Source organism: Bufo gargarizans, chromosome 4, assembly GCF_014858855.1.
Source record: "Bufo gargarizans isolate SCDJY-AF-19 chromosome 4, ASM1485885v1, whole genome shotgun sequence".
NCBI lineage: Eukaryota > Metazoa > Chordata > Amphibia > Anura > Bufonidae > Bufo > Bufo gargarizans.
Window position 1 is genome coordinate 82,526,327 of NC_058083.1, and position 25,863 is coordinate 82,552,189.

A 25,863-nucleotide genomic window follows, 5' to 3' on the forward strand; every position below is an offset into this window, starting at 1 on the left:
ACAGCAGGCGACTGACAGGAAGGAACATTTCCCGACAAACGCCGGCAGAATCAGACTGTCTAATACAGCCTTAAAGGCTATATAGACCTTTCTTTGTTTACGATTGCATTTTACTCATTTTTAGCTAAAAATAATTTTTTCAATTGGCCTTTACTAAATATATAGAACCGTTCTGTCACAAAGTTAACTCTTTTTCTAGCTGTGTGCATCCTACTTTCACTTTGTGCTGGTCCTCTAATAGTTCTTATCTCTAAACTACTGAGAGGTCATAAACACTTAATTAAGCCACATTGTTACCAGTAAGATAAGAACTTGAGCTATAATGAGTATTTATAAATGTCAGAGAGCAGAGATAAGGAGCCCGTCGGCTCCCGAACTGATGGAAAAATCTAAAGGCTGCTTCTAGAACATCTTCGCGCTGTACAGAAAAAAGGACTCCGTATTTTTTTATAAAGACCAATTGAAAAAAAAAAAAAAAAAAAAAAAAAAGATTTTTAGCTCAAAATGAGTACAATGTAATAATAAAAAAACTGCCCCAAAAGAGGAACTAATGGACTGTACTCCAGTGTGAACTGGCCTGACTTTGTGGAAACCACAAACAAATAGCAAGACAACCCTGCTGGAAGAATAAAGGCTCCAGGTGGCGTCCGAGCAGAAAATAATTTGGTTTGAATCTCATAAGAAGACGGACTGTCCTATACCTGTCTTGCTTTATGCGATGTTTCGGTATCATGGCTTTTAAGGCACTTTACGGCCCTTGAATCTGGGGAGCAACCCACGTTCCAGTGAGAGGTAGCAGCGCTGTCTATGGACCACTGTAACACAAAACATAATGGATAGGATTCAATGGAGGAAGGAATGGGGATACGTTACCTGCCTGGCAGTGTGACTCATGGCAATGCCGTGCTTCCGCATACAGCTCTGGCCACGATAATCCGGGGGGTTTCCTATTTCATACGTAGAGGTGGCCGCGCTGTCTATGCTCCACTAGAATACAAAAAACACTCCATTGCAAATGAATATTTCCTTCTATCGACCTCAAGTCCATCTCCACTCCCCCCACACACACACACACACTCACACTATATACACACACTCACTATATACATTTCCATAGAGTAAGACTTTGTGGTGTAAATCTGAGGGATGAAATTGCTGTATAGTCACAAACATGTCTGGCTGACAGTTTCCAGTCATATTACGCCATTTCAAGTTGTGATAAAATCAATAGCTTTGATTGATTTTTATTTTCACCAGTTTTTGGCGTTTTACGCGCCTTTTAAAACATAGTTTACTACTAATTTGTGCCAAAAAGAACACTTAAAAGACATGTGTCATCAGAAAATGACCTGCTGTTTAAGGCTACATGCACACAAACGTTGTTTGTTTCAGTGTCCGTTCAGTTTTTTTGCGGATAGGATGCAGACCCATTCATTTCAATGGGTCCACAAAAAACGCGGACAGCACACCATGTGCTGTCTGCATCGGTATGTCCGTTCCGTTGCCCTGCAAAAAAAATAGTGCATGTCCTATTTTTTTTTTAGTTTGCGGACAAGTATAGGCATTATTACAATGGATCCGCCAAAAAAAGAGAAAAAAAAAAAAAAAAAAAAAAAAAAAAAAAAAAAGAAGAAGATGCCATACAGACATCATCCTTTTTTTGACGGATCCGCAATTTGCAAACCGCAAAACACATACGGTGGTGTGCATGTAGCCTAACTCACACTTTCATGTTTAAAGTGTAACTAAACCTTAAAGCATCAACTTTAAATGACGTCCCTAATGCCCTTAGGAAAAAAAACAAAAACACTTTTTCTAATATACTTTATTTATTAAATTGTTTATTTTTATTAGACTTTTTCCTCCCTAAAGCGCACCATTCACTGTGTACAGAAAACTGTGCGGAGTGTGAAATTATGAATGGGCTGCAGCAGCGCTGCGAGTACAGGCATGTGCGCACTTTGCTGCTCCTGCCCGTGCTCCCCGGAGGGTTACTAGCGCCTGGCATTGCACATGAGTACTCTGTACCTATGTACAGGATTAGCAGAGCGGGCTCCTGCCTGTGCCTGCTCCGCTAAGCTAAGAGCTGACATGCAAAAGCAGGAGCCGAGTGTCTGGCACTTAAGCAAACGAGGGTGCATCCAGGATAGCCGAGAAAGAGGTCCTAAAAGGCGATTCTTGTGAGTGCCGCTATCTTGTGCCCTATGAATGAGGTCTATATATGGGCAGTGGGTTTGGGATACATTTAGTAATATTTTTAGAAAGTGGCCATCCCTTTTACATTTAGAAATAGGCACAGGGAAAGTGATGCCCAAGTTAGTTTTTGGAGCAGACAAGTGCTGCATTTCATGCCAACACATACTTAGTCTAAACTGAAGCCAAGTTTTGACAACATTCTGGCACAAAGGGGGTGTTGTCCCAGTGCCCTGCGTCAATTTGCATCCATGCGACAAACTAATAAATCAAATATATTTAAGTCCAGCTTGTCACAAGCAAAGAGTGCAGAGTGAGGTAGACACTAGACACAAGGGGTTACATGTTCTTGTAGCAGCTGCGCAGCATACAGAACGCAGGAGGATGCAAGAGACGAGAGGTCTGCTGTTTCCTGTGCGGCAGGGCTGTGCAGAGACAGTATGTCAGCATCGAGACCCCGTATCTCACTCACCTGAAACATCCTAACACCACCCCTATCTAAATCCTTTTATTCACCTACATCGTTTTAAGTTAGGCTACTTTAACACTCGCGTTTTGTGCGGATCAGTCATGGACGGATCTGTTCAGATAATACAACTGTCTGCATCCGTTCAGAACGGATCCATTTGTATTATCTGTAACATAGCCAAGAGGGATCCGCCTTGAACACTATTGAAAGTCAATGGAGGACAGATCCGTTTTCTATTGTGCCAGTGAAAACTGATCTGTCCTAGCACACAATGCAAGTCAATGGGGACGGATCCGTTTGGCTCAGTTTCATCAGGCGGACACCAAAATGCTGCAGGCAGTGTTTTGCTGTCAGTGTCCAAAGCGGAATGGAGACGGAACGGAGGCAAACTGATGCATTCTGAGCAGATCCTTTTCCATTCAGAATGCATTACAAGGCAAACTGATCAGTGTTGGACCCCGTGTGAGAGCCCTGAACGGATCTCACAAACGGAAAGCCAAAACGCCAGTGTGAAAGTAGCCTTAAAGGGGGTTTCCGAGATCGTATACTGAGGACAGGTCATCAGCATTAAGATTGGTGGGGGTCAAACACCCGGAACACGCGTAGATCATCTGTTTGAGAAGACACGCAGCCTTCTCACTGTTTTCCCTAGGATACCAAGGGCAACTGCTGTACAATGTACAGCAGGGGTGCTCAACCTGCGGCGCTCCAGCTGTTAAACTACAACTCCCACCATGCCCTGCTGTTGGCCGATAGCTGTAGGCTGTTCAGGCATGCTGGGAGTTGTAGTTTTGCAACAGCTGGAGGGCCACAAGTTGAGCATGCCTGATGTACAGCACTGTGCATGGTAAGCCGTGAAAAGGCTGCGGCGCTCACAGGAGTGCCAGTACCTTCTCAAACAGCTGATCGGGGCGGAGGGGGTGCCAGGTTACAGACACCCATCAATCAGATACTAGCGACCTATCCAGTTCTAAAGGGCTTATCCAATATCATAAACAACCCCCCCATGTGCCTGGCCCCTCAGAGGGAATATACTCACCCCACGGCACTCCTGGTCCCTGCACCGCTGCTGCTGCTTCTCCCTGTACATGGGGGCTGCTCCCCCCCCGACACCAGATGTTTTCATCAGTGTACAGGGAGAAGCAGCAGCAGCAGTGCAGGGACCAGAAGTGCCGCAGGGAGCGAGGCAAGTATATCTTCTCTAAGGATAGATGGCAAGTGTCTGACCACTAGGAGCTCCACTGATCACAAAAATAGGGGTCTTGTGTCTCCAGTGATCCCCGCAATGGAATCGCTCATGTGAAACAGCCCTGATGGGGTCCGGCAGAGATTGGGCCACTACCCGGCAAATATGCCAAGAATCGTCCAGAAAGAAACCACTGCACACTGGTTTTTGTCCGGCCGGTTCCTGGAACTGGCAGCTGGACCACCCTGCCGCAGACAGTTGAAGAATAGCAGGGTAAAGCACTAGGCTATCTTCTTCAGTCCCATAGAGAATAAATGGTGCAGCGCATGCCTGCTTGTCATTTACACTCATACGGGTGGGAAGGAGGACAAGCGGCCCAGTTCTCATGATCAGCCACGTCCCATCTATCCTTGTGGATAGATGACAAGTTAAAATAATGGGAGAAGCCCTTTAAAGACTTTGGGCAACTTTGAGGAGGTTTTTTTTATTTTTTTATTATTCCATTCTACTAATTTGGGGCTTAAAACGGCTTCTGTCACCCCACTAAAGTTTATTTATTTTTTTATCCCTATACTGCGATATATCAATACATAATGTTATTAATCATTTTGGTTCAGTAGATAATGCAAAAAAAACAGACTTTTATCATATGCAAATTACCTGTCTACCAGCAAGTAGGGCGGCTACTTGCTGGTAGCAGCCGCATCCTCCTCTCAAAGACGCCCCCTCCTCATGTTGATTGACAGGGCCAGCGAACGCACTCATCCTCTGCTGGCCCTGTCTGTATCCAAAATCTGGTGCCTGCGCTGTACCTGTCTTCAGTCGGCGCAGGCGCACTGAGGGGAGGCCACTCGCTCCTCAGTGCGCCTGGTGTAGATGTGACGTCATCGGAGCAGGCGCAATGCAGACAGGGCCAGCAGAGAAAGAGCGCGTTCGCTGGCCCTGTCAATCAACACGAGGAGGGGGCGTCTTTATGAAAGGAGGATGCGGCTGCTACCAGCAAGTAGACGCCCTACTTGCTGGTAGACAGGTAATTTGCAGATGATAAAAGTCAGTTTTTTGCATTATCTACTGAACCAAAATGATTAATAACATTATGTATTGATACATCGCAGTATAGGGATTGTAAGTACCCCCCCCCCCCCCAAAAAAAAAAAACCTTGCTCTGACAGCTCAATCTGTGCTTTCCTAGCAGATAATAGGCACTCATAGCTACATTCTTATCAGTCTGATAAACATTTAGTGTTTATTAGCTGTGATGAGTTCAGAGATAAGGGCTACAGATGAGGGATTCACTAAGGCCGGGTTCACACATAAGCGTACCCAATAAGTGCTGTTTACAAGCGTGCTTATCGGGCATTTACATTCGTGCGAGGAAACAAGAAAACACACATTGTCGCGCGTTCCAGCTAGGTCTATGTGCGGGAACGTGCGACAATGCGCCCCAAAGAAGCTCCTGTACTTCTTGGGGCGTAGGGCGTTTTACAGCGCGTTCGTACGTGCTGTAAAACGCTCAGGTGAGATCCATGCCCATAGGGAAGCATTGGTTTTTGCCTGTTGAGCGTTTTACAGCGCGTAGGAACGCTCTGTAAAACGCTCAGGTGTGACCCCAGCCTGAGAAGAGGGAGGCAACTGCAGATACACAAAGTGAAAGTGAAATTTTTTAATAAAGACAAATTTTAAAAATATACTTTAAATCCCAAAACGAGTTAAAAACAAAAAAAAAAAAAAAAACAAAAAAAACCACCACAATAATAAAAATCCTGTGGATATGGAATAACATGTAACAACCGGAATGCCCCTTTAAGCAAAACCTTACTAGTAGTTTCTACAAGATGAGTTATAAACAGACTAAATAAAGGAACCACACAGGAAACTTTATACGCTGAAAAAGATGGGTGTGGGGGGGAAGGTATGACATCCCACCGCTTAATAGAGATGCTGCAAAAATGGTGGCAATTGTGGTTACTGAATTATCAGCACTGAGTCCTAAAGAGGAGTCTTATAACAAGCAGCGGGGAACGTCCGTCTTAGCCACAGGTCACACAGCGGCGAGCAGTGCAGACAAGTCTGCGCAGCATTTGAGATTCATGGTGGCTTATTAAGACATCCCAAATAGTGTCCTAAGTTAGGGAAATTAAAGTGGTTCTAAACTACAGGTTTACATGGATGATGATATTCCATGAGATAGGACCATTGGTGGACCATTTCTGGTCCTTTAGAAAAGTAAACTTTTCAGCAGGCTAAGGGTGCCTAGGGGACTGTGCACAGGGCTTTGTCTGCTGGGATAAATTGAGACATCAGAAAAAAAAAAAAAAAGAAAAAAAAAAAAGAAAACAAATGCATGAATCCTAAAGGAAGCGCTACTCTTATGAATAGAGTCCGCTTTATTATGTGATTTCTTCTATTACCCAAAAGACACAAAGGTTTTGTTTTGTTTTTTCTCAGTGCAAGCTCTGGAGTCCTGATATTCATAAGTAGTGTTGAGCGAACTTCTGTTTTAAGTTCGGCGTCTAAAGTTCGGCTTCCGGTTAGCGGAGAATCCAGATATGGATTCCGAATTCCGTTGTGGTCCGTGGTAGCGGAATCAATAATCGGCCATTATTGATTCCGCTACCACGGACCACAACGGTATTCGGAATCCATATCGGGATTCTCCGCTAACCGGAAGCCGAACTTTAGACGCCGAACTTAAAACAGAAGTTCGCTCAACACTATTCATAAGCTTTTCCTCCTCAAAACTGCTGACAGCACTGCAAAGGTGACGGGGAAACATGAAGGTGGCAGGACTAAGAAGTTCAAATTTGAATGCTCCTAGCATTACGATCACAACTGTCATGTAGATGGCGCCATGGCGCTCAGGGCCCTGGCCTCTTCTGCTGTAGGGTCCAATAAGGAGACCACTGCTGCAGGTATGCCTTCACTGCTCCCGTTATCTACAAAGCGATGTCACCAGTTATGAGGGGTCCAAACTGCTGAAAGACGCCCTTAAAGGCTACTTTCACACTTGCGTTCAGAGCGGATCCGTCTGGGGTCTGCCCAGACGGATCCGCTCATATAATGCAGACGATGGGATCCGTTCAGAACGGATCCGTCTGCATTATATTGTAGAAAAAATTCGAAGTGTGAAAGTAGCTGCAGACGGATCCGTCCAGACTTTACATTGAAAGTCAATGGAGGACGGAGCCGTTTGAAAATTGAGCCATACTGTGTCAACTTCAAACGGATCCGTCCCCTTTGACTTACATTGTAAGTCAGGACGGATCCGTTTGCCTCCGCACGGCCAGGCGGACACCCGAACGCTGCAAGCAGAGTTCAGGTGTCCGCCTGCTGAACGGAGCGGAGGCCAAACGCTGCCAGACTGATTCATTCTGAGCGGATCCGCATCCACTCAGAATGCATTAGGGCTGGACGGATGCGTTCGGGGCCGCTTGTGAGAGCCTTTAAACGGAACTTACAAGCAGAGCCCCGAACGCTAGTGTGAAAGTAGCCTAACTGGGATCTGTCAACTCTTCAGAGAATTTTACCACAATCACATCAATTCTTACCTGGTGTGATACTCCCTCATCTTGTACCAGCTTTCTAAATACAGCTTCCGCTATCGGAGAGCGACATATGTTACCTGCAAGAGTCAATTAGCAAATTAAGGGACTGCAACTCAAATTATTTTATTAATAATTATCAAATATGTCTGTCTGTAGGCAGAGAATGGACAGACCACAGATCACTGCACCCCTTACAGCAACAGGGGTGCAGTGATCTGCAATGGTAGGGGGCCACACTGTCAGACTGAACCAATCCCAAGGGCCAAAAATACCACTTCAAGGGGTATTACCGAATTAAATACTGTATTTATAGCATATATCGAATATGCAGTATGTACCATAAATGTCTGGTTACACTTCCAGGACTTCCATACGTCTGTTACCGAATCATTTCTGCAACAAGCACCTACCGTATACTTCTGATTGCCCCGTTTGGAGGAATCAGGACAAAGGAAGACATTTCTGCAACAGATCTGCAGCGTGTGAATATACAGTGCGCCAAATCTGCCACAGAGGCCATCTTACTTTTAGGGCAACCTGTTACCTTTTTTCCTCCCTAAGAGTATTCTGATCAAAACACATACATAGCATATGTCATGAATGTGAGGGGGGCATAACTCTGGGACCCCATGTATCAGAGTGAAAGGGGGGGGGGGACGATGACATGGCCGGTAATTTGAAGTCCACGAAAAACATAAGAGAGACGACGTCAACATCACGATTCAAATCTATTGGGCAGAACACAATTATACAAAAAAGTGGTTAACATAATCCCCTATCCACAGATCGTTGGGGGTCCTACCACTGGGACCACCATCACGGACACAGGAGCCCCGTATCCCCTACAGCGCCCCTGAAATGACCAGAGTGGTCGGTCGCACATTAATTGCTGTGACCGTTCTGGATATAGCACAGTGCTGGGTCGTCTCTCGAACTCCTATAAAATGAATGGAGCAGCCACACTATTCGTTTCAGGGTAAGGCAGGGGGTACGGGGTCCCATGTTCGTGATTGGTGGGGGTCCCAGTGGTAGGATCACCATCAATTTGATATCCTGGGGATAGCGCTAACCAACCGGAATACCCATTTAACCACTTTTGTATGATTGTGTTCTGCCCAGTAGACATGAATCGCGATATTGAGGTCATCTTAGGGCTGGGCGATATATTGCGATAACATTTTATAAATATATATATATATATATAGCGCAATATTTTATGCCATAGCCATCCTCGGACCCCTTTACCATTTTCAATTGATTTCATTCCTCCTTTTTGCTTACAAAGCAGTGACATGCCTGTATCTAAATAAATACTTCATACTATGAATCCATGAAGAAGACCTGTCTTAGGGCTCTTTCACACTTGCGTTGTCCGGATCCGTCGTGTACTCCACTTGCCGGAATCTTCAAAATGCGTTCAGTGTTACTATGGCAGCCAGGACGCTATTAAAGTCCTGGTTGCCATAGTAGTAGTGGGGAGCGGGGGAGCGGTATACTTACAGTTCGTGCGGCTCCCGGGGCGCTCCAGAATGACGTTAGAGCGCCCCATGCGCATGGATGATGGGCCATGCGATCACGTCATCCATGCGCGTGGGGCGCCCTGACGTCACTCTGGAGCCGCACGGACGGTAAGTATACTGCTCCCCGCTCCCAACTACTCTTTACCATGGCTGCCAGGACTTTAGCGTCCCGGCAGCCATGGTGACCATTCAGAAAAAGCTAAACGTCGGATCCGGCAATGCGGCGAAACGACGTTTAGCTTAAAGCCGGATCCGTATTAATGCCTTTCAATGGGCATTAATTCCGAATCCGGCCTTGCGGCAAGTGTTCAGGATTTTTGGCCGGAGCAAAAAGCGCAGCATGCTGCAGTATTCTCTCCGGCCAAAAAACGTTCGGGTCCGGAACTGAAGACATCCTGATGCATCCTGAACGGATTTCTCTCCATTCAGAATGCATTAGGATAAAACTGATCAGGATTCTTCCGGCATAGAGCCCCGACGACGGAACTCTATGCCGGAAGAAAAGAACGCAAGTGTGAAAGAGCCCTTAGGGTACTTTCACACTAGCGTTTTTCTTTTCCGGCGCTGAGTTCCGTCCTAGGGGCTCAAATCCGGAAAAGAACTGATCAGTTTTATCCCCATGCATTCTGAATGGAGAGAAATCCGTTCAGGATGCATCAGGATGTCTTCAGTTCAGTCTTTTCAGAAAACCGTAGCATGTTGTATTTTTACCTCCGTACAAAAATCCTGAACACTTTGACTGAACGCCGGATCAGGCCTTTTCCCCATTGACTTGCTTTAACGCCGGAGCCGGCTTTTGCATGTTAAACCCGAAAAATGTGAAAAAAAATGTTAAAGTCCATAAATGGCGGATCTGTTTTTTTCCAATGCATTTTTACATTGTGATCAAAATCCTGATCAGGATTCAAATGTAATCCGTTTTCACATGTTTTTCCGGATCCGGCGGGCAGTTCCGGTTTTGGAATTGAACGCCGGATTTAAACAACGCTAGTGTGAAAGTAGCCTTATCGTTGAAACACGTGGATTTTATGCAGGAGGATTACTTGTTTGAACATTTTTATTAAGGAAGAAATAAAGAATCATTGATTTTACTTGCTGGATCCATTTGGACCTTTTTTGCTGCATCTACATGGGGTGTGACCACAGCCAGGATCCGCGCAGGTCAGAGCACCTTTACCACTTGAGCAGGAGGAGCTGAGCAGACTGATATATAGTTTTATGGGAAAAGATTCTGTAAAACTTGTAATTTATACATTTACATTCCTGCTCATTCTGGAGGCGGTCCTATCAGTGATTGACAGCCTCCCCTCTAAGACTGTGTATACAGAGAGAGCTGTCAATCACTGATAGGACCGCCTCCTGGACTTCAAAGACCAGAATGAGCAGGAATGTAAATGTATAAATCAAAGTTTTACAGAATCTTTCCCCATAAAACTATATATCAGTCTGCTCAGCTCCTCCTGCTCTATAACACGTTGCCTGCATTTTGTGGTGACAGGTTCTCTTTAAGCAAGGCAGAAACAATTTTGGGGAGATTTATCAAACTGGTGTAAAGTAGAACTGGTCTAGTTGCCCATAGAAACCAATCAGATTCCACCTTTCATTTTTCCAGAGGAGCCCGATTGGTTGCTATGGGCAACTAGACCAGTTCTACTTTACATCAGTTTTGATAAATCTGCCTTAAGGTTCTTCGAAATGCGCTGACTGGTTAATGGTCGCCTTTCCAATTCCATGTAGAGATTCCAAACTTGAGGGTGTTGGACCTTGGGATAAGAGATCTGAGATCTCTGGAGGGATCCACAGAATCCAGACGGACATCATCCTAAGCTCTTCAGGGGCCGTCATTCTTACTCGATCTTCCTGAAACTTCAGAGCTAATGAATTTGGAGACGCTGTCAGAAAGTGGAGGCTAGAGGGCAATCCCATATGTGTAGAGAAGGATCTATTCCACAGGGGACTACTTGGGATTTAAGGGGGGGGGGGGGGGTCTTCCCAGTTTTCCTGTGGTTGCAAATAGGTCTATAACTAAGGGTACTTTCACACTTGCGTTGTTGGATTCCAGCAATCTGTACGCAACCGGATACCATTTGTAGACGGATCCGGATGCAAATCCATCTGACAAATGCATTGCAATACCAGATCCGTCTCTCCAGTTGTCATCTGGAAAAACAGATCCGGTATTTATCTTTTTCACATTTTTAAAGGTCTGCACATGCGCAGGAACACTTGGTACCGGATACAGCATTAGAACATTCCAATGGAAATTAATGCCGGTTCCAGCAATTGTTCTGGAATTTTGGCATGCTGCAGTATTTTCTCCGGCCAAATACCGTAAGAGGGACTGAACTGAAGACATCCTGATGTATACTGAACGGATTGCTCTCCAGTCAGAATGCATTAGGATAAAACTGATCAGTTATTTTCCAGTATTGAGCTCCTAGGACAGAACTCAACACCAGAAAAGAATAACGCTAGTGTGAAAGTACCCTAAGGGTACTTTCACACTAGCGTTTTTCTTTTCCGGCATAGAGTTCCCTCACAGGGGCTCTATACCGGAAAAGAACTGATCAGTTTTATCCCCATGCACTCTGAATGGAGAGTAATCCGTTCAGTTTGCATCAGGATGTCTTCAGTTCAGTCGTTTTGACTGATCAGACAAAAGAGAAAACCGTAGCATGCTACGGTTTTCTCTCCGGCGAAAAAAACTGAAGACATGCCTGAACGCCGGATCCGGCATTTTTTCCCATAGGAATGTATTAGCGCCGGATCCGGCATTCAGAATACCGGAATGCCGGATCCGGCGTTCCGGCATGCGCAGATCGGTAAAAATTAGAAAAATGTACAAGACGGATCCGTCGGTCCACATGACAAGCGGAGAGACGGATCTGTCCTTGCAATGCATTTGTGAGACGGATCCGCATCCGGATCCGTCTCACAAATGCTTTCAGTCAGCAGCAGATCGGCGGATCCGGCGGCCTGCCCGCCGGATCACACTGCCGCAAGTGTGAAAGTAGCCTTAGACCCCTGGAGATTCACTGGCTGGTTAAGAATCCAATCCCCCTGACACATTAATGGGCCAGATTTATCATTAGCTCAAGTCAGAATAATGGAGTGAAAAGGTCGCAAATTTTTGCGCAATCACTAAAACTGCGCAAAAATTTTTGACTTTTTTCTGCTCTGCACTATGCTCACCAGTTTTTAGAAAGTGGGCGTGTTTTCTTATGTAAATTAATCTCTAGACAGATTTATTATTGAGACTATTTAAAAAGTCGCAAAAAATTGCGCAATTTCACTCCAGTGAGGACAATGCTTATCTTATGAGACTTTTTAATAGAACATGCGACTTTTGTAAAGCTGCTTACTGACGGATAAACTACTACCGTCCAACCACATTTATCACAGTCTTAAAGGGCCGATCATAAATCTGACTTGGCTAAAACTGACTTTAGCCATATGTGAAAGTGGAGTGAGCTGTCAGTCATGATAAATCTGGCCCATTATCTGCCTCCATACCTGTGATGGCTAACCTCCGGCACTCCAGCTGTGGTAAAACTGCAACTCCCAAGATGCACACTTGCTTCGCTTGGTCTCAGAACTCTATAGAAATGAATGGAGCATGCTGGGAGTTGTAGTTTCACCACAGCTAGTGTCTCTATGGCGTCCAACCCCTTGATGTGGAGAAGATCCTGTCTACCTCGGTCATCAGGGCACTCGGCATAATCGGTGACTCCCTGACGTGGCGAGAGATTTCACTAAGGACAACCCCTTTAATATCTTTATAGAAGGAGGGGGACTCCGCCGCCACCTCATGGAGCAGGGGGAGTAAAAAGCTCCAGAAGAAGGCACATGGATAAAAGAAAACCGAGAAGCCATATTATCCAATCCTATTAGTATGCCCTCGTGTTGGGTATATCTGTTTCTAGGAAAGCTGAGTGACAATGATCCTAGATCAGCACCCGGCTTAGTGCAGTAGGGGGGGAGAGCAGAATGACAACCAGATCTGCTCATCTCTGGTCTGGAAAATTGTCAACTAAAAGCAGGCACACTGGTAGTCACCCAGCTTTCCCACAGCCAGATATCATGAAAAAATGATGGATGGGCAGCTCCAGGAAGTAAGATTCCCATCATCTTCATAGAGAAAGCACTAGTCAGCAGGCAGGGCTAGAAAAGACAGCAGTACAGACGCCACAAACTCACCAAGGCACACAAACAGCACGGACTTGCCCCCGGCGGCCGCCATGTCTTTCTCCGCTGTCCCCGGTACGTTCTAGCCGCACTCTCACAGCAGACGAAGTAGAAGACTCACATTACCGGAAGTGCGTCACTTTACGGCACTTAGTCCGCACATAGCGCCTGACTGGGAGCTGACGTCACTCCGCGCTGTCAGGGCTGGCACCACGTGACTTGTCAAAGTTCGCACCATGTAAATCAGGAGCCGGGGTCACGTGGTGGCGGCAGGTGTATGCCCCGCCTCTCCTTGTGCTCACCTGGATGCGGGTGCGGCATAGGAGGAAGCAGCGCGGAGAGGAGCGGGGGCTGCGACCAGTGAGTACAGGCTGCGAAGGAGCTCACCCATCCCATGGCATTAGGGGGCATTAGCAGAGCAGTCCAGGAGGTCTGGGGGAAGGGGCTTGTGTGGTGACCACCTGTGTCACAGTGTCAGGTGCCAACCCCTGCGAGATGGTCACCCAGCTTTCCTGTAGATGGATATGAAAAGACTATTCTGTTCTAATGCATACTGAGTGATGGTTTTACCTTTATTATTATTATGCATTATTGTGTAGAGTCTGTTCTTAAAGGGGTTGTCCAACAGCTAATTAAAAAAATCTCATCCTGAGACCCCTCCATTCCGGTACTCTTTCTCATTACGGAGAGCGCCTAGTATGCGTAGTACATGTGTGGAGTATGGTAGGACAGGCAATGCTCCTCTGGGTTCCTGAGAAGGATATTCAAATTAGCTTTTCTAAGCCCATCTGATGCCAGCAGACGTAAGATGTGCTAATTTTCATATCATTTCCCCAGAAACCTAGAGGAACTCTTTTGATAGGCATATGATACTCTTTAGCTTATTCAGCACGCCAACCGAGGCCTCTCAGGCAGCCAAGCTAACCTCTGTTAAAGGGTATTTACCCAGAAAGAGCTGGCCTCCTGGTCTGGGATCAGATAGGCTAACACGACCGTATACGTGTTTTGCGATCCACAAAACACTGATACCCTCCATATGCATTCTGTGTTTTGCAGAACAAAACGTCCTATCCTTCTCCATAATACGGAATGCACAAGAGTCTTTTCAGTTTTTTTGCAGCCCCATTGACGTGAATGGTTCCACATACGGGCAGCAAAAAAAAAAAAAAAAAAAAGGGAACGGACACAGGGAAAACTATGTTTGTGTGCATGAGCCCTTAAGTTTAGTTCAGAATGGATTCGCTCATCCTTAGATCAGACTCCGCAGTGCCGACTGCCGATTCCATGGTGTGGTCAGACAGTACTGGATCTCTGCTCATTACGAGGCTGTACAGGACTTTTTTTCTGCCGGCAGATGCGCAGTGTTTTACAGTAGCAGCAAGATGATGAGATTTTAAGAATCGCGTAGGGAAAAGGCTTTTTATGGAGATCCGGTGACTTACTGGGCTCTCCATAGGGTAAGGTAGGCTAAAGCCCATTCATCAGTGAAGTTGACATCACCGGCAACACTGCTAGGCGGAAGCCTCTGCCTAGCAGTGTGAAAATATAAACAAACAAGAAATGCTCCAGTGCTCGTGTCAGGGGGGCCGGAGGGGTGAAGATGGGGATATGTCCAGGTTCAGCCCTGAACCCAGGCAACCCCTTTAATGGTCTGTGGTTTTGTGGTTAAAACTGCAGCATTGTCTTTCCCTAGACACACACACACACACACACACGTGGCCTCCACAATGTGAAAACATCACCTTAAAGGGGTTCCCCAGGAATTAAAAAAATGAAAATACTTAAATATTATTTTATAATAAATATATTCACAAATATCTTTCATTAGTTATAATGTCTCGTTTTGTCTAGGGAGCAAACGTTGGGAGAAATAAAATGGCCACCGTCCTATCAGTACACACAAAACCTGTCCTAATTACAGCAGGACAAGTTACTTCACCATAATGAGCCATAGTGCTGCCTCATCCTCCTCTCTGCTCTGCTTGTCAGGAATCATAATCCTGAATACAGTTGAATCTCTGGATTGTGGGGTGTGGATAATGAGCAGCAGCACTTGTTTATAGTCTCCATTACCACAGCCTGTCCGTCCTTTCTGTACTTCATGTCTCCTCATGACCTAAATTCCCCAGAGATTCAGCTAAAGTTCTTATCATCTGTATTCAGGACCATGATCACTGACAAGTAGAGAGGAGGATGAGGCAGCTCTTTACCTCAGTGTTGTAAAGTAACTTGTCCTCATGTGTGATCAGGACAGGTTTTGTGTGAACTAATAGGACAGCGGCCATTTTGTTTCCCCTGATGATTGCTCCTAGACAAAACGAGCCATTATAAATAATGAAAGGTATTTGACAATATATGTGTAATTAATAAAGTAAAATTTAAGTATTTTCATTTTCTTAATTCCTGGAGAATCCCTTTAATGTCAAATAGTAACCATGGTGTTGTGCGTTGTTTGGCATTGACTTTGCTGAGGTTCTGTGTTCTTCTACATGGTCTTGAATCCTGGAAAGTATTGTCTCTGATCTCCAAAATAATAGGACGGAGCAGAATTAGATGTGATAGGACGGATGCTGAGGTGACATTTTCTAAAGTGTCATGGTGTAGACACGGCACATGTAACTTCTGCTCTTGTCCATCCAGAAGCTTGAACGGACATGTTCTAGCGTTCTGTATCTGAGACCACTTGTTAAAGCCAACCTGTCAAATGCTATCTGCGACAGTAAATCATCCCCTCAGGGCTTTCTTGTATCTACAATATAATGAATATTCTGGCTCTCAAAGTGAGGAGAAGTCAAACCTGTCCTCAGAGAAGTTGCAGAGGTAATTCTCTGGAAATTCCGATTTCAGCTACATCTCAGAAAAACTCCAGCTTTCCGGGGTCGATCTTCAGTGTCTCTGTCGTCTACAGTTGATTGTCACGTAGGCATTCAAACAATGTAGAAAAATTATTTTATGCCTCGACAGATTGACTATAATTTACGCTAGAGATGGCTCATAGCTGGCGTAGATTTGCTGTACTGGATCACGGACAGCAAGAAGATGCTCCAAACCTGTTTAGAGGCCTGCACCTTCATTTGGTGGATCTTGCTGGTGTATGAAACAACACTTTTTTAATAAATTTCTCCTTTTGTCCACTTTTTTTTTTTTTTTTTTAGAGAGTAGGACTGCAGGATTAGACTACACTGGGTTTGTTTGTTGTTACCGTGGAGATGCTTAAGTCTCCACAGGCTCTTGGAATTTTGAATCGTGGCCTATTGCAAAGTGGATTTTAGATGCATTGGACAAATAATAAAATGATTGGTTGCAAAGGTGGGACTTTATTGGTTGCTAAGGTGGACCTAGCTCTTAAATATCATGAAATCCAAAAATAGTGTAGACCTCTTTAATATGCTTCATGCAAGTTGTCAGTATTTCCAAATGCTCACTAGTACTTGGTTGTGATATATTCATCCACAACGTATCACACACCTTACAGCTACCATACATGATAAGCATGTTATTGTGTAGGAGATCGTGTGAACAAAAACCAGTTCACCTCGTCGGACCAAATCCTTGTGAATGTCAAGAATGCACTACACGATTGGGACTAGACTCAGATTGTCTAGACGATAGCTGCATATCCCTAGTACATGGAGCTCAGGTTGGTTTTAAAGGGGTATTTGATAAATTTGTCTTATCTTTAAACCTAACACTTTTGTCTAGAAAGGCTCCTCCAGTTTTCCTACTTTACTCTCCTGGAGTGAGATTTCGACTTTTAAAAAAAGTCTCAATGATAACGCTGGCGTGAAACTCATTAACATAAATAAAAACCACATCAACTTTTCTACTCATACTTCAAAACTGGAGTGAGTGATGTGTAACTGCAAAAAGTCACAAAATTTGTGCTCAAGCGTTTTGTTAAAAGTTGCAAAAGCCCTATTTTGTGTCTTTTTGAAGCCAGAGTTCTGGAGTGAAGGTATGGTAAATCTACCCATTTGTCTTCTGTAAGAATATATACCATAGAGAAATACAGTCAGTGTTAAATATGTGTTCAAGAATCTTTGTGACAACCAAATAATTTAGGCAATTCTAGTGAAATAGTAGAGGAACATTGAGACTGGATTTATGGATGGATGACATTTGAAGCAGGACATATTTTATTTTTTTTGGTTGTAGATTGCTGGAGAAAGCTCCTTGTCATCATCTTTGGCTGGTTTCTTTGGGGGCATTTGTGTGATATTGTTGTTTTTTTAACATGCATTTTAAATGGCTGAAAAAGTGTGTGTGAAGGAACCCTGCGGCCTGGGCGAGATCACTTCATGCAAAAGATGAGTCTATGAGGCCACGTTCACATTGCTGGATTCTCTAGTTCACAGCTGGATCCCTATTGACTGTAATGAGGTCTGGCAGTGATCCGGCCTCTTTCTGGCATCAAATATCGCCACATGCAGCAGTTTTTGTCCAGCCAACAGACGGCGTCTATGTTGAATCGGGCAGCCGAGTTATCTCTGAAGGGGATCTGAACGTAGCCAATGAATGCTCAGTAGTTTGAAGGTGAAGGGCTCTTTGGTGAACATTGAGGTCTCTTCTTCAGGCCGGTGAAGTTTGTGGATCGGTCACATGGCCTTTCTGCAGATCAGTCCCATTCAAATGAGCTACCTATCCACTGTACAGCGCTATGCTTGGTGTACTATGAAGAGGCCTCAGCATTTGGGCAAGAGCTACATCTTCTTCAAGCAGCTGACTGGTGGAAGCACAAGAGTGAGATGTAATACTGCTAACCTATATTAAAAGGGTTGTTCACCTGGTTTTTGGCTCCTTTGCTTCCCACTGCATCACTTCAGGCCTGGTGTCTATATCCTGTTTGACGTGGGTCATGTGACCATTACAACCAGTCATTACCTGCCACAATCACACAGGATGTAGACATACAGGAACTGGAGCAAGGCAACGTTGGCGGGGAAGCGAAGAAGCCAGAATCCAGCGGTTGGGGTGGTTATGTATTCACCCCTCCACAGGTCTGGCTGTCTGAAGTACCTGCAGGTGAACAACCCCTTTAAGGATAGGTCATCCATATTTAAGCCCCAGAAAAAATTCTTTAAGTGCTTGAACATTACATGTCTCATTACCTTTTGAGGTTCCAGATTTGGGCATATATTGATGCAGATTATTCAAACTTCAGATCTTGAACTGAAGGCCATTTTGTCGTACAGTTTATAATTTGTGAAATCTCTAGTCCTAATCTGTAATTTACACAGTACAACAAGTACACTGCCTCTATAGAGCCGCACAATAAATGAGGCGTTGTTAGGTAATTCCCATTCATGAAGTTTTTCTCTGATCACGTCAATACGAGAAGATCATACTGCTGTCATTATTCCTAAACATTTCATGGACGGTCTAAGACGCGTGTCTCCATATCCTTTTATGTCACAGCAATGGTTAAGGGGAAATAGATCACAAGCTGACACCATGGTAATTTCGATTTTTCCTTGTATTATCACAGATATTAATGAGAGGAGTGGACCAGTAAGAGAACATTGGCTGATCTCCAAAAATGTGTATTAAGACAGTATGGGAGATTTATCAAAACTGGTGTAAAGGAAAAAACAAGATTTTGCACTGAATTAGGTATATTTGCTGTGATCAAAATGATATATCATTATACAGAGACAATTGGGGGAGACTTATCAAAACTGGTGTAAAGGAAAACTGTTTTAGCTGCCCATAGCAACCAATCAGATTCCATCTTCCATTTTCCAAAGGAGCTCTGAAAAATGAATGGTGGAATCTGATTGGCTGCTAGGGTTGTCCATTGGGGACATTTATGGCGTATCGGCAGTGTATGCCATAATGTCCAATAGGTGCAGTCCCACTTCTGGGACCCCCTGCCATGTCAAGTACAAGACCCCTCTGTGAATAGAATGGAGAGCACAGCTTTCTCCATTTACTGCTATAAGACTTCCAAAAATAGTGCCGTCTCGGTAGGTTAGACCGGCACCCAGAGGTCGCAATAACGCCTGTACAAGCCATATTACTCCCTGGAAAAAGTCTAAGGCGTAATGACTTTTCCCCCACATTTATCAGCGCTGTGAACGGCACAGGCAGCGCAGTGATGCTGCCTGTGCCTGAAATGACCAATAGCAAAGTTTCATACAGTAAGGAGCTTTACTATTGGTTGGTTTGGGCAGGTGCCAGAGCGATACAGCGCCAAGCAGCAGGGGAAGCAGGCGGGAGCTGAAGGAGGAGGGGCCAGCGCCCCGGAGTCTCTACTGTAAGGAGAGCGGGTGCGCTGGACAATGCCCACGTCAAGCATGGAGGCAGAGGAGATGAAGAGGACTCCTCAGAGGTGACAGCAGTGTGAGATCATCATACACTGCACTACATGCACCATACAGTGCACCACATACATCACATACTGCACCACACACACATCACACACATTGCACACTGCACCACACACACATCGCACACATTGCACACTGCACCACACACACATCGCACACTGCACCACACACACACATCGCACACTGCACCACACACACACATCGCACACTGCACCACACGCACACATCGCACACTGCACCACACGCACACATCGCACACTGCACCACACGCACACATCGCACACTGCACCACGCACACATCGCACACTGCACCACACACACACGGCACACTGCACCACACACACGGCACACTGCACCACACACACACGGCACACTGCACCACACACACACATCGCACACTGCACCACACACACACATCGCACACTGCACCACACACACACATCGCACACTGCACCACACACACACATCGCACACTGCACCACACACACACATCGCACACTGCACCACACACACACATCGCACACTGCACCACACACACACATCGCACACTGCACCACACACACACATCGCACACTGCACCACACACACACATCGCACACTGCACCACACACACACATCGCACACTGCACCACACACACACATATCGCACACTGCACCACACACACACATCGCACACTGCACCACACACACACATCGCACACTGCACCACACACACACATCGCACACTGCACCACACACACACATCGCACTCTGCACCACACACACACATCGCACACTGCACCACACACACACATCGCACACTGCACCACACACACATGGCACACATCGCACACTGCACCACACACACATCGCACACCACACTCACACCACACACATCGCACACCACACACACATCACACACTGCACCACACACACATCGCACACCACACACACTGCACCACACACACATATTGCACACTGCACCACACACACACGGCACACTGCACCACACACACACGGCACACTGCACCACACACACACATCGCACACTGCACCACACACACACATCGCACACTGCACCACACACACACACACATCGCACACTGCACCACACACACACATCGCACACTGCACCACACACACACATCGCACACTGCACCACACACACACATCGCACACTGCACTGCACCACACACACATCGCACACTGCACTGCACCACACACACATCGCACACTGCACCCCACACACACACATCGCACACTGCACCCCACACACACACATCGCACACTGCACCACACACACACATCGCACACTGCACCACACACACACATCGCACACTGCACCACACACACACATCGCACACTGCACCACACACACACATCGCACACTGCACCACACACACACATCGCACACTGCACCACACACACACATCGCACACTGCACCACACACACACATCGCACACTGCACCACACACACACATCGCACACTGCACCACACACACACATCGCACACTGCACCACACACACACATCGCACACTGCACCACACACACACATCGCACACTGCACTCACATCACACATCGCACACTGCACCACACACACATCGCACACTGCACCACACACACACATGGCACACATCGCACACTGCACCACACACACATCGCACACCACACTCACATCACACACCACACACATCGCACACCACACACACATCACACACTGCACCACACACACATCGCACACCACACACACTGCACCACACACACATATTGCACACTGCACCACACACACATCGCACACTGCACCACACACACATCGCACACCACACACACATCACACACTGCACCACACTCACATCGCACACCACACACACATCACACACTGCACCACACACACATCGCACACCACACACACTGCACCACACAAACACATTGCACACTGCACCACACACACATCACACACTGCACCACACACACATATGGCACACTGCACCACACACACATCGCACACATCACACACTGCACCACACACACACATGGCACACTGCACCACACACACATCACACACTGCACCACACGCACACATGGCACACTGCACCACACACACATCGCACACTGCACCACACTCACATCGCACACCACACACACATCACACACTGCACCACACGCACACATGGCACACTGCACCACACACATCGCACACTGCACCACACTCACATCGCACACCGCACCACACTCACATCGCACACCACACACACATCACACACTGCACCACACAAACACATTGCACACTGCACCACACACACATCGCACACATCACACACTGCACCACACACACATCGCACACATCACGCACTGCACCACACACACACACATGGCACACTGCACCACACGCACACATGGCACACTGCACCACACGCACACATGGCACACTGCACCACACGCACACATGGCACACTGCACCACACGCACACATGGCACACTGCACCACACACACTGATGCATGTAGCGTAGTGTGTAGTAAATGCAGGCAGCCTATTATAGCCAAGTGATAAAGTACAGGGTTAATTCCACTATATTGGACTGGACTTATCACTTGGCTATAATTGCCTGATGTTATTTAGATTAGTAATGTTTCCCTACATAAATATCCACCTCTTAGGCCACGTTCACACCAGCGCTATTTATTTCTGTTGTTCTGCTCCGTTAGATGAGCAGAGCAACAAAAATAATAGAAGTGCTGGTTTGGCCACGTAAGGATGGGTTTTAGTGATACGTTCAACATACACAAAAAACGTATACATTAGCGAACGCCTTACTGTGGCATCCGTCACTATGGAGTTCCATTGTTAAAAAAAAATAAAGAGACTTTTTTTTTTGTAGAACTCTGCAGGATGGGAAAGCGTTGTGTGGCACGTTTTTCCATCCTGCAGAGTTGACAGGGAAGAAGCTGAGCAGACTCCGCCGACTATGATGGGATCCGTTCAGTTTCCGTTCGGGATCTGTCTTTTTTTACCAGACAAAAAAGTGCTGCATATAAGACTTTTTTCTGGTCTTTCCACAGAATCTGCACCAGAGGCTCCAGAGCAGATGTGAGCGAGTGTAGGCCTATGTGTTGTGTATTTGAAGTACTGTAACTTTTATACTCCTCCTCGGGTAAAAATACTCTTTTACTCTTCTGGAAAAAACATAGTCCGACCTCTGCCGGCACCTATCGGACATCTATGGCATACTGTATCGACCCTTAAGTGGGGAAAAAAACAGATTCAAAAACTTTTGATCGTGATTCCAAAATGTTGACTCTTTTGCAAAAGTTTAGATGCCCCCAAAATGAATTGAACGTTTCTGTAGAGATCAGATCGAAGGAGCCTCAGTAATTCTAGAAGTTTTTTTATACTACAGATAGTTGCCATTGGCTAATAGGGCATGTAAAACCGGCATATTCTTATGAGGTGACCCCTCTACTGCACCCCGACTGTTCAAGTTCAGAATTTATCATTGTGGAAAGTGTGAAAAGGGGTACTGAAACATTTAAACAAGGCCTCATGCCCGTACCGCAATATATGGGCACCGGCTGTGTGCACACCATATCACGAATGCGGGCCCATTCATTTGAATGGGTCCGGAAGAAGCAATGCAGAATGGAGGCACTACAGAGTGCTTCCATGGGGTTTCTCTCCGTGCCTCCACACCGCAAAAAAATAGAACGTGTTCTATTTTTTTTTTGCGGTGCAGATGGATCACAAACCCATTCAAGTTTAATGGGTCTAGATCCATCTGCAGCCACCGCACAGATGGTGCCTGTGCAGTGGGGACCTCAAATTGCTGTCCCAAATGTACGGGACAGCCGGCAAGCGATCGTTTGCATGAGGCCTAAGACTGTATGGAGAGATCCTTCACATTTAACTGGCATTGTACGGAATAGTGTGCATTGTGGTCAAGGACAGTCTTTTGCCCCCTTTTTGGGTGACTAGGGGCCAATGGATACTCCTGTCATATACATGGAGAGCTTTACTGCAATACATCTCATGCCAAATGCAATTTGGGGGGTCCTGGTGCAGCTTTTGTATCCATGTCCCTGGACTTCCGCCTCTCCTGTCACACTGGTAACTGGCTGAAGGATCCGGATTCTCCATGCCAAGTTCATTAAAGATGAGTACTTGTTAGGAACTTTCCGTACGACTCGTGAAATGTTATTATTTTAAACTCGCTTTATTGGAAAATGATAAGCAAGTTATGTAACAGTACATTCAAGGATCCGTACATTGAAAAGAGTCGTACAGTGTTGCATAGATAAAATTGCCATAGCATGTAATTCTTGTCATTACAAAGAGCAATAAACAGTATTCTGTATCCACGAAACATCATTTGTCTGACGTCATTAGGCCATGCATTACAGGTCATATCATACTTTACGGCATGCAAGTGAAACTTTTCAACAGAGCCTGATGTCTCTCATTCAGGCGAGAACACCCTCAATCCATTGAATGCAGATGGGCCGTCGTAGCAGTCAGATGGGAAGCACACCATGGACCCCATATTTTCTCGAATTTTTGAGGGCAACCCCTACGGGAGTACATAATCCTCTCAAAGGGAATAATGCTATTGACCAAGGTCTTCCATTGTCCAACCGTAGGAGGTCTGTCCGCCATCCATCTAACCGCAATGGCTTTCCTGGCCATAAATAGGGTTTCCCTAATGAGGGTAAGAGTGTAACGTGGTCGTGACTCATCTTCTACTATACCCAAAAGGCAAGATTTAGGACAAACAATTAGTGAGTCCGGAATCAGGGATGAGACCACATCCACCACTCCTTTCCAAAACCGCTGTATGTGACAACACTCCCATATTAGATGCCAGAAGTCCGCATTTGCCAGGTGGCACCTATGGCACTCCGTGTTCTGCCTCCTACCCATTTTAAAAAGCCTGGTTGGGGTTAAATAACATCTATTTAAAATGAAGAGCTGTGTCAATCTGTTATTGAGAGATGGGGATACAGCCACCGGAGCCTCCAGAGCCTCTCCCCATTCCCCATCCGTCAAAGTAGGAATATTCCCTCTCCATTTACATTCCGCGCCTAAAGGAGAAGCCGAAATTTTGAGGCCAAGCAGGTGTGTGTAAATGGCTGAAATCAATCCCTTTGGGCCTTGGGTCCTAAAGACCCCTATCAGGGGATAAACTGACACCGGCCTATTCAGATCCTTCAACTGAGCTTGGAGGGCATGTCTCAATTGGAGATATCTGAAAAAGTGTGACCTCAAAACACCCGCTTTGGTCTGCAACTGTGAGAAGGAGAACAGTATACCCTTTTCATATAGATCTTTCAAACAGCACACCCCATATCCTCTCCAAATCACCTCCCATTCACTCTGCATCAGGTGCGGAAACATCGGGTTGTTCCACAATGGTATATCCTCCGGCAGGTCCTTATATTGCTGCAACTTTGCAGCCCCCCATACCTGGTGCGCCAATTTATGTATCGGTAGGAGCGAGCCTGACACAGAAGATCGGCCCTCGAGTACAGGCCACAGGGTGGGAAGCTGCAAATATTCCCGCAAATAGTATTCAGAGCTAGGAAGTACGTCCCGGGTCACCCATGGCACCAGATATCGCAACTGACCAGCAAGGAAATATAGATGCAAGTCTGGCAGAGCTGCTCCACCCTGATCCCAACTCCTCTGTAGAGACCTGACGGCTAATTTTCTCCTGTTCCTACCCCAGATAAATGTCGCCATAAGGGAGTGTAGCTTATCAAAGAATACTCGTGGGACAGGTGTACAAGCGTGTTCTAACAGGTATAAGGCTTTGGGTTGAAGAACCATTTTGATTAAGTTTACCCGGCCCATCGTGGACAGTGGTAAAGTATTCCAGGATTTAAACCTATCCATGAAGTATGCCACCAGAGGGACTATGTTCAACAAATGAGAGGACTCCGGGACTTTAGTAATAATCACTCCTAGATATTTAAACCTGTCCACTACTAAGAGATTCTGATACACTGCTGGCCAGGCTGAGGTCCACAAAGGCATAATGGCCGACTTGGCCCAGTTAATACATAGTCCGGAGAATGCACCAAACTGCTCAATAATGGATATTGCTCTCGGTAAAGTGTACTCTACGGAATCCATGTACAGAATAAGATCGTCAGCATATAAACCCAGCCTGTCCTCCCTGCCTCCCAACCCCACACCTCTATAGACCGCATCCTGACGAATTCTCAGCGCCAGATGTTCGATGGCCACCGCGAATAACAAAGGAGATAGGGGGCACCCCTGCCTGGTACCTCTGTATAGCCTAAACGTGGGTGATAAGGATCCATTAATCATGATGTTCGCAGATGGGGAACTATATAGTAGATTGATCCACTTGATGAACCCAGGACCAAAGCCAAAAAACTGCAGGACCTGCACTAAGAAGGGCCACTCGATGGAATCAAACGCTTTGGCAGTGTCCAAAGCCG

At 46.0% G+C, this 25,863-nt stretch overlaps 2 protein-coding genes across 3 annotated transcripts in view; one reads left to right on the forward strand and one right to left on the reverse strand.

Moving 5' to 3' along the window:
- ACP1 (acid phosphatase 1) overlaps positions 1–13,301 on the reverse strand; it is a 32,845-nt gene extending 19,544 nt beyond the window's left edge. Inside the window, exons 1-3 of one of the 2 annotated variants that reach the window (XM_044291947.1) lie at positions 13,111–13,301; positions 7,397–7,470; positions 702–815 (exon numbers count right to left, since the gene is read on the reverse strand). In XM_044291947.1, the coding sequence (XP_044147882.1) occupies positions 702–815; positions 7,397–7,470; positions 13,111–13,153 (231 nt within the window). In that variant the 5' untranslated portion in view covers positions 13,154–13,301. Of the gene's footprint in view, positions 1–701; positions 816–873; positions 988–7,396; positions 7,471–13,110 lie in introns of both variants that reach the window. The other variant, XM_044291946.1, reaches the window with a different exon arrangement.
- Positions 13,302–13,321: 20 nt separating this feature from the next.
- The window catches only part of SH3YL1 (SH3 and SYLF domain containing 1), a 113,928-nt gene continuing 101,386 nt past the window's right edge, over positions 13,322–25,863 (forward strand). Inside the window, exon 1 of the mRNA XM_044291945.1 lies at positions 13,322–13,458. Within this exon, the coding sequence (XP_044147880.1) occupies position 13,458 (1 nt within the window). The 5' untranslated portion in view covers positions 13,322–13,457. The remainder of the gene's footprint in view (positions 13,459–25,863) is intronic.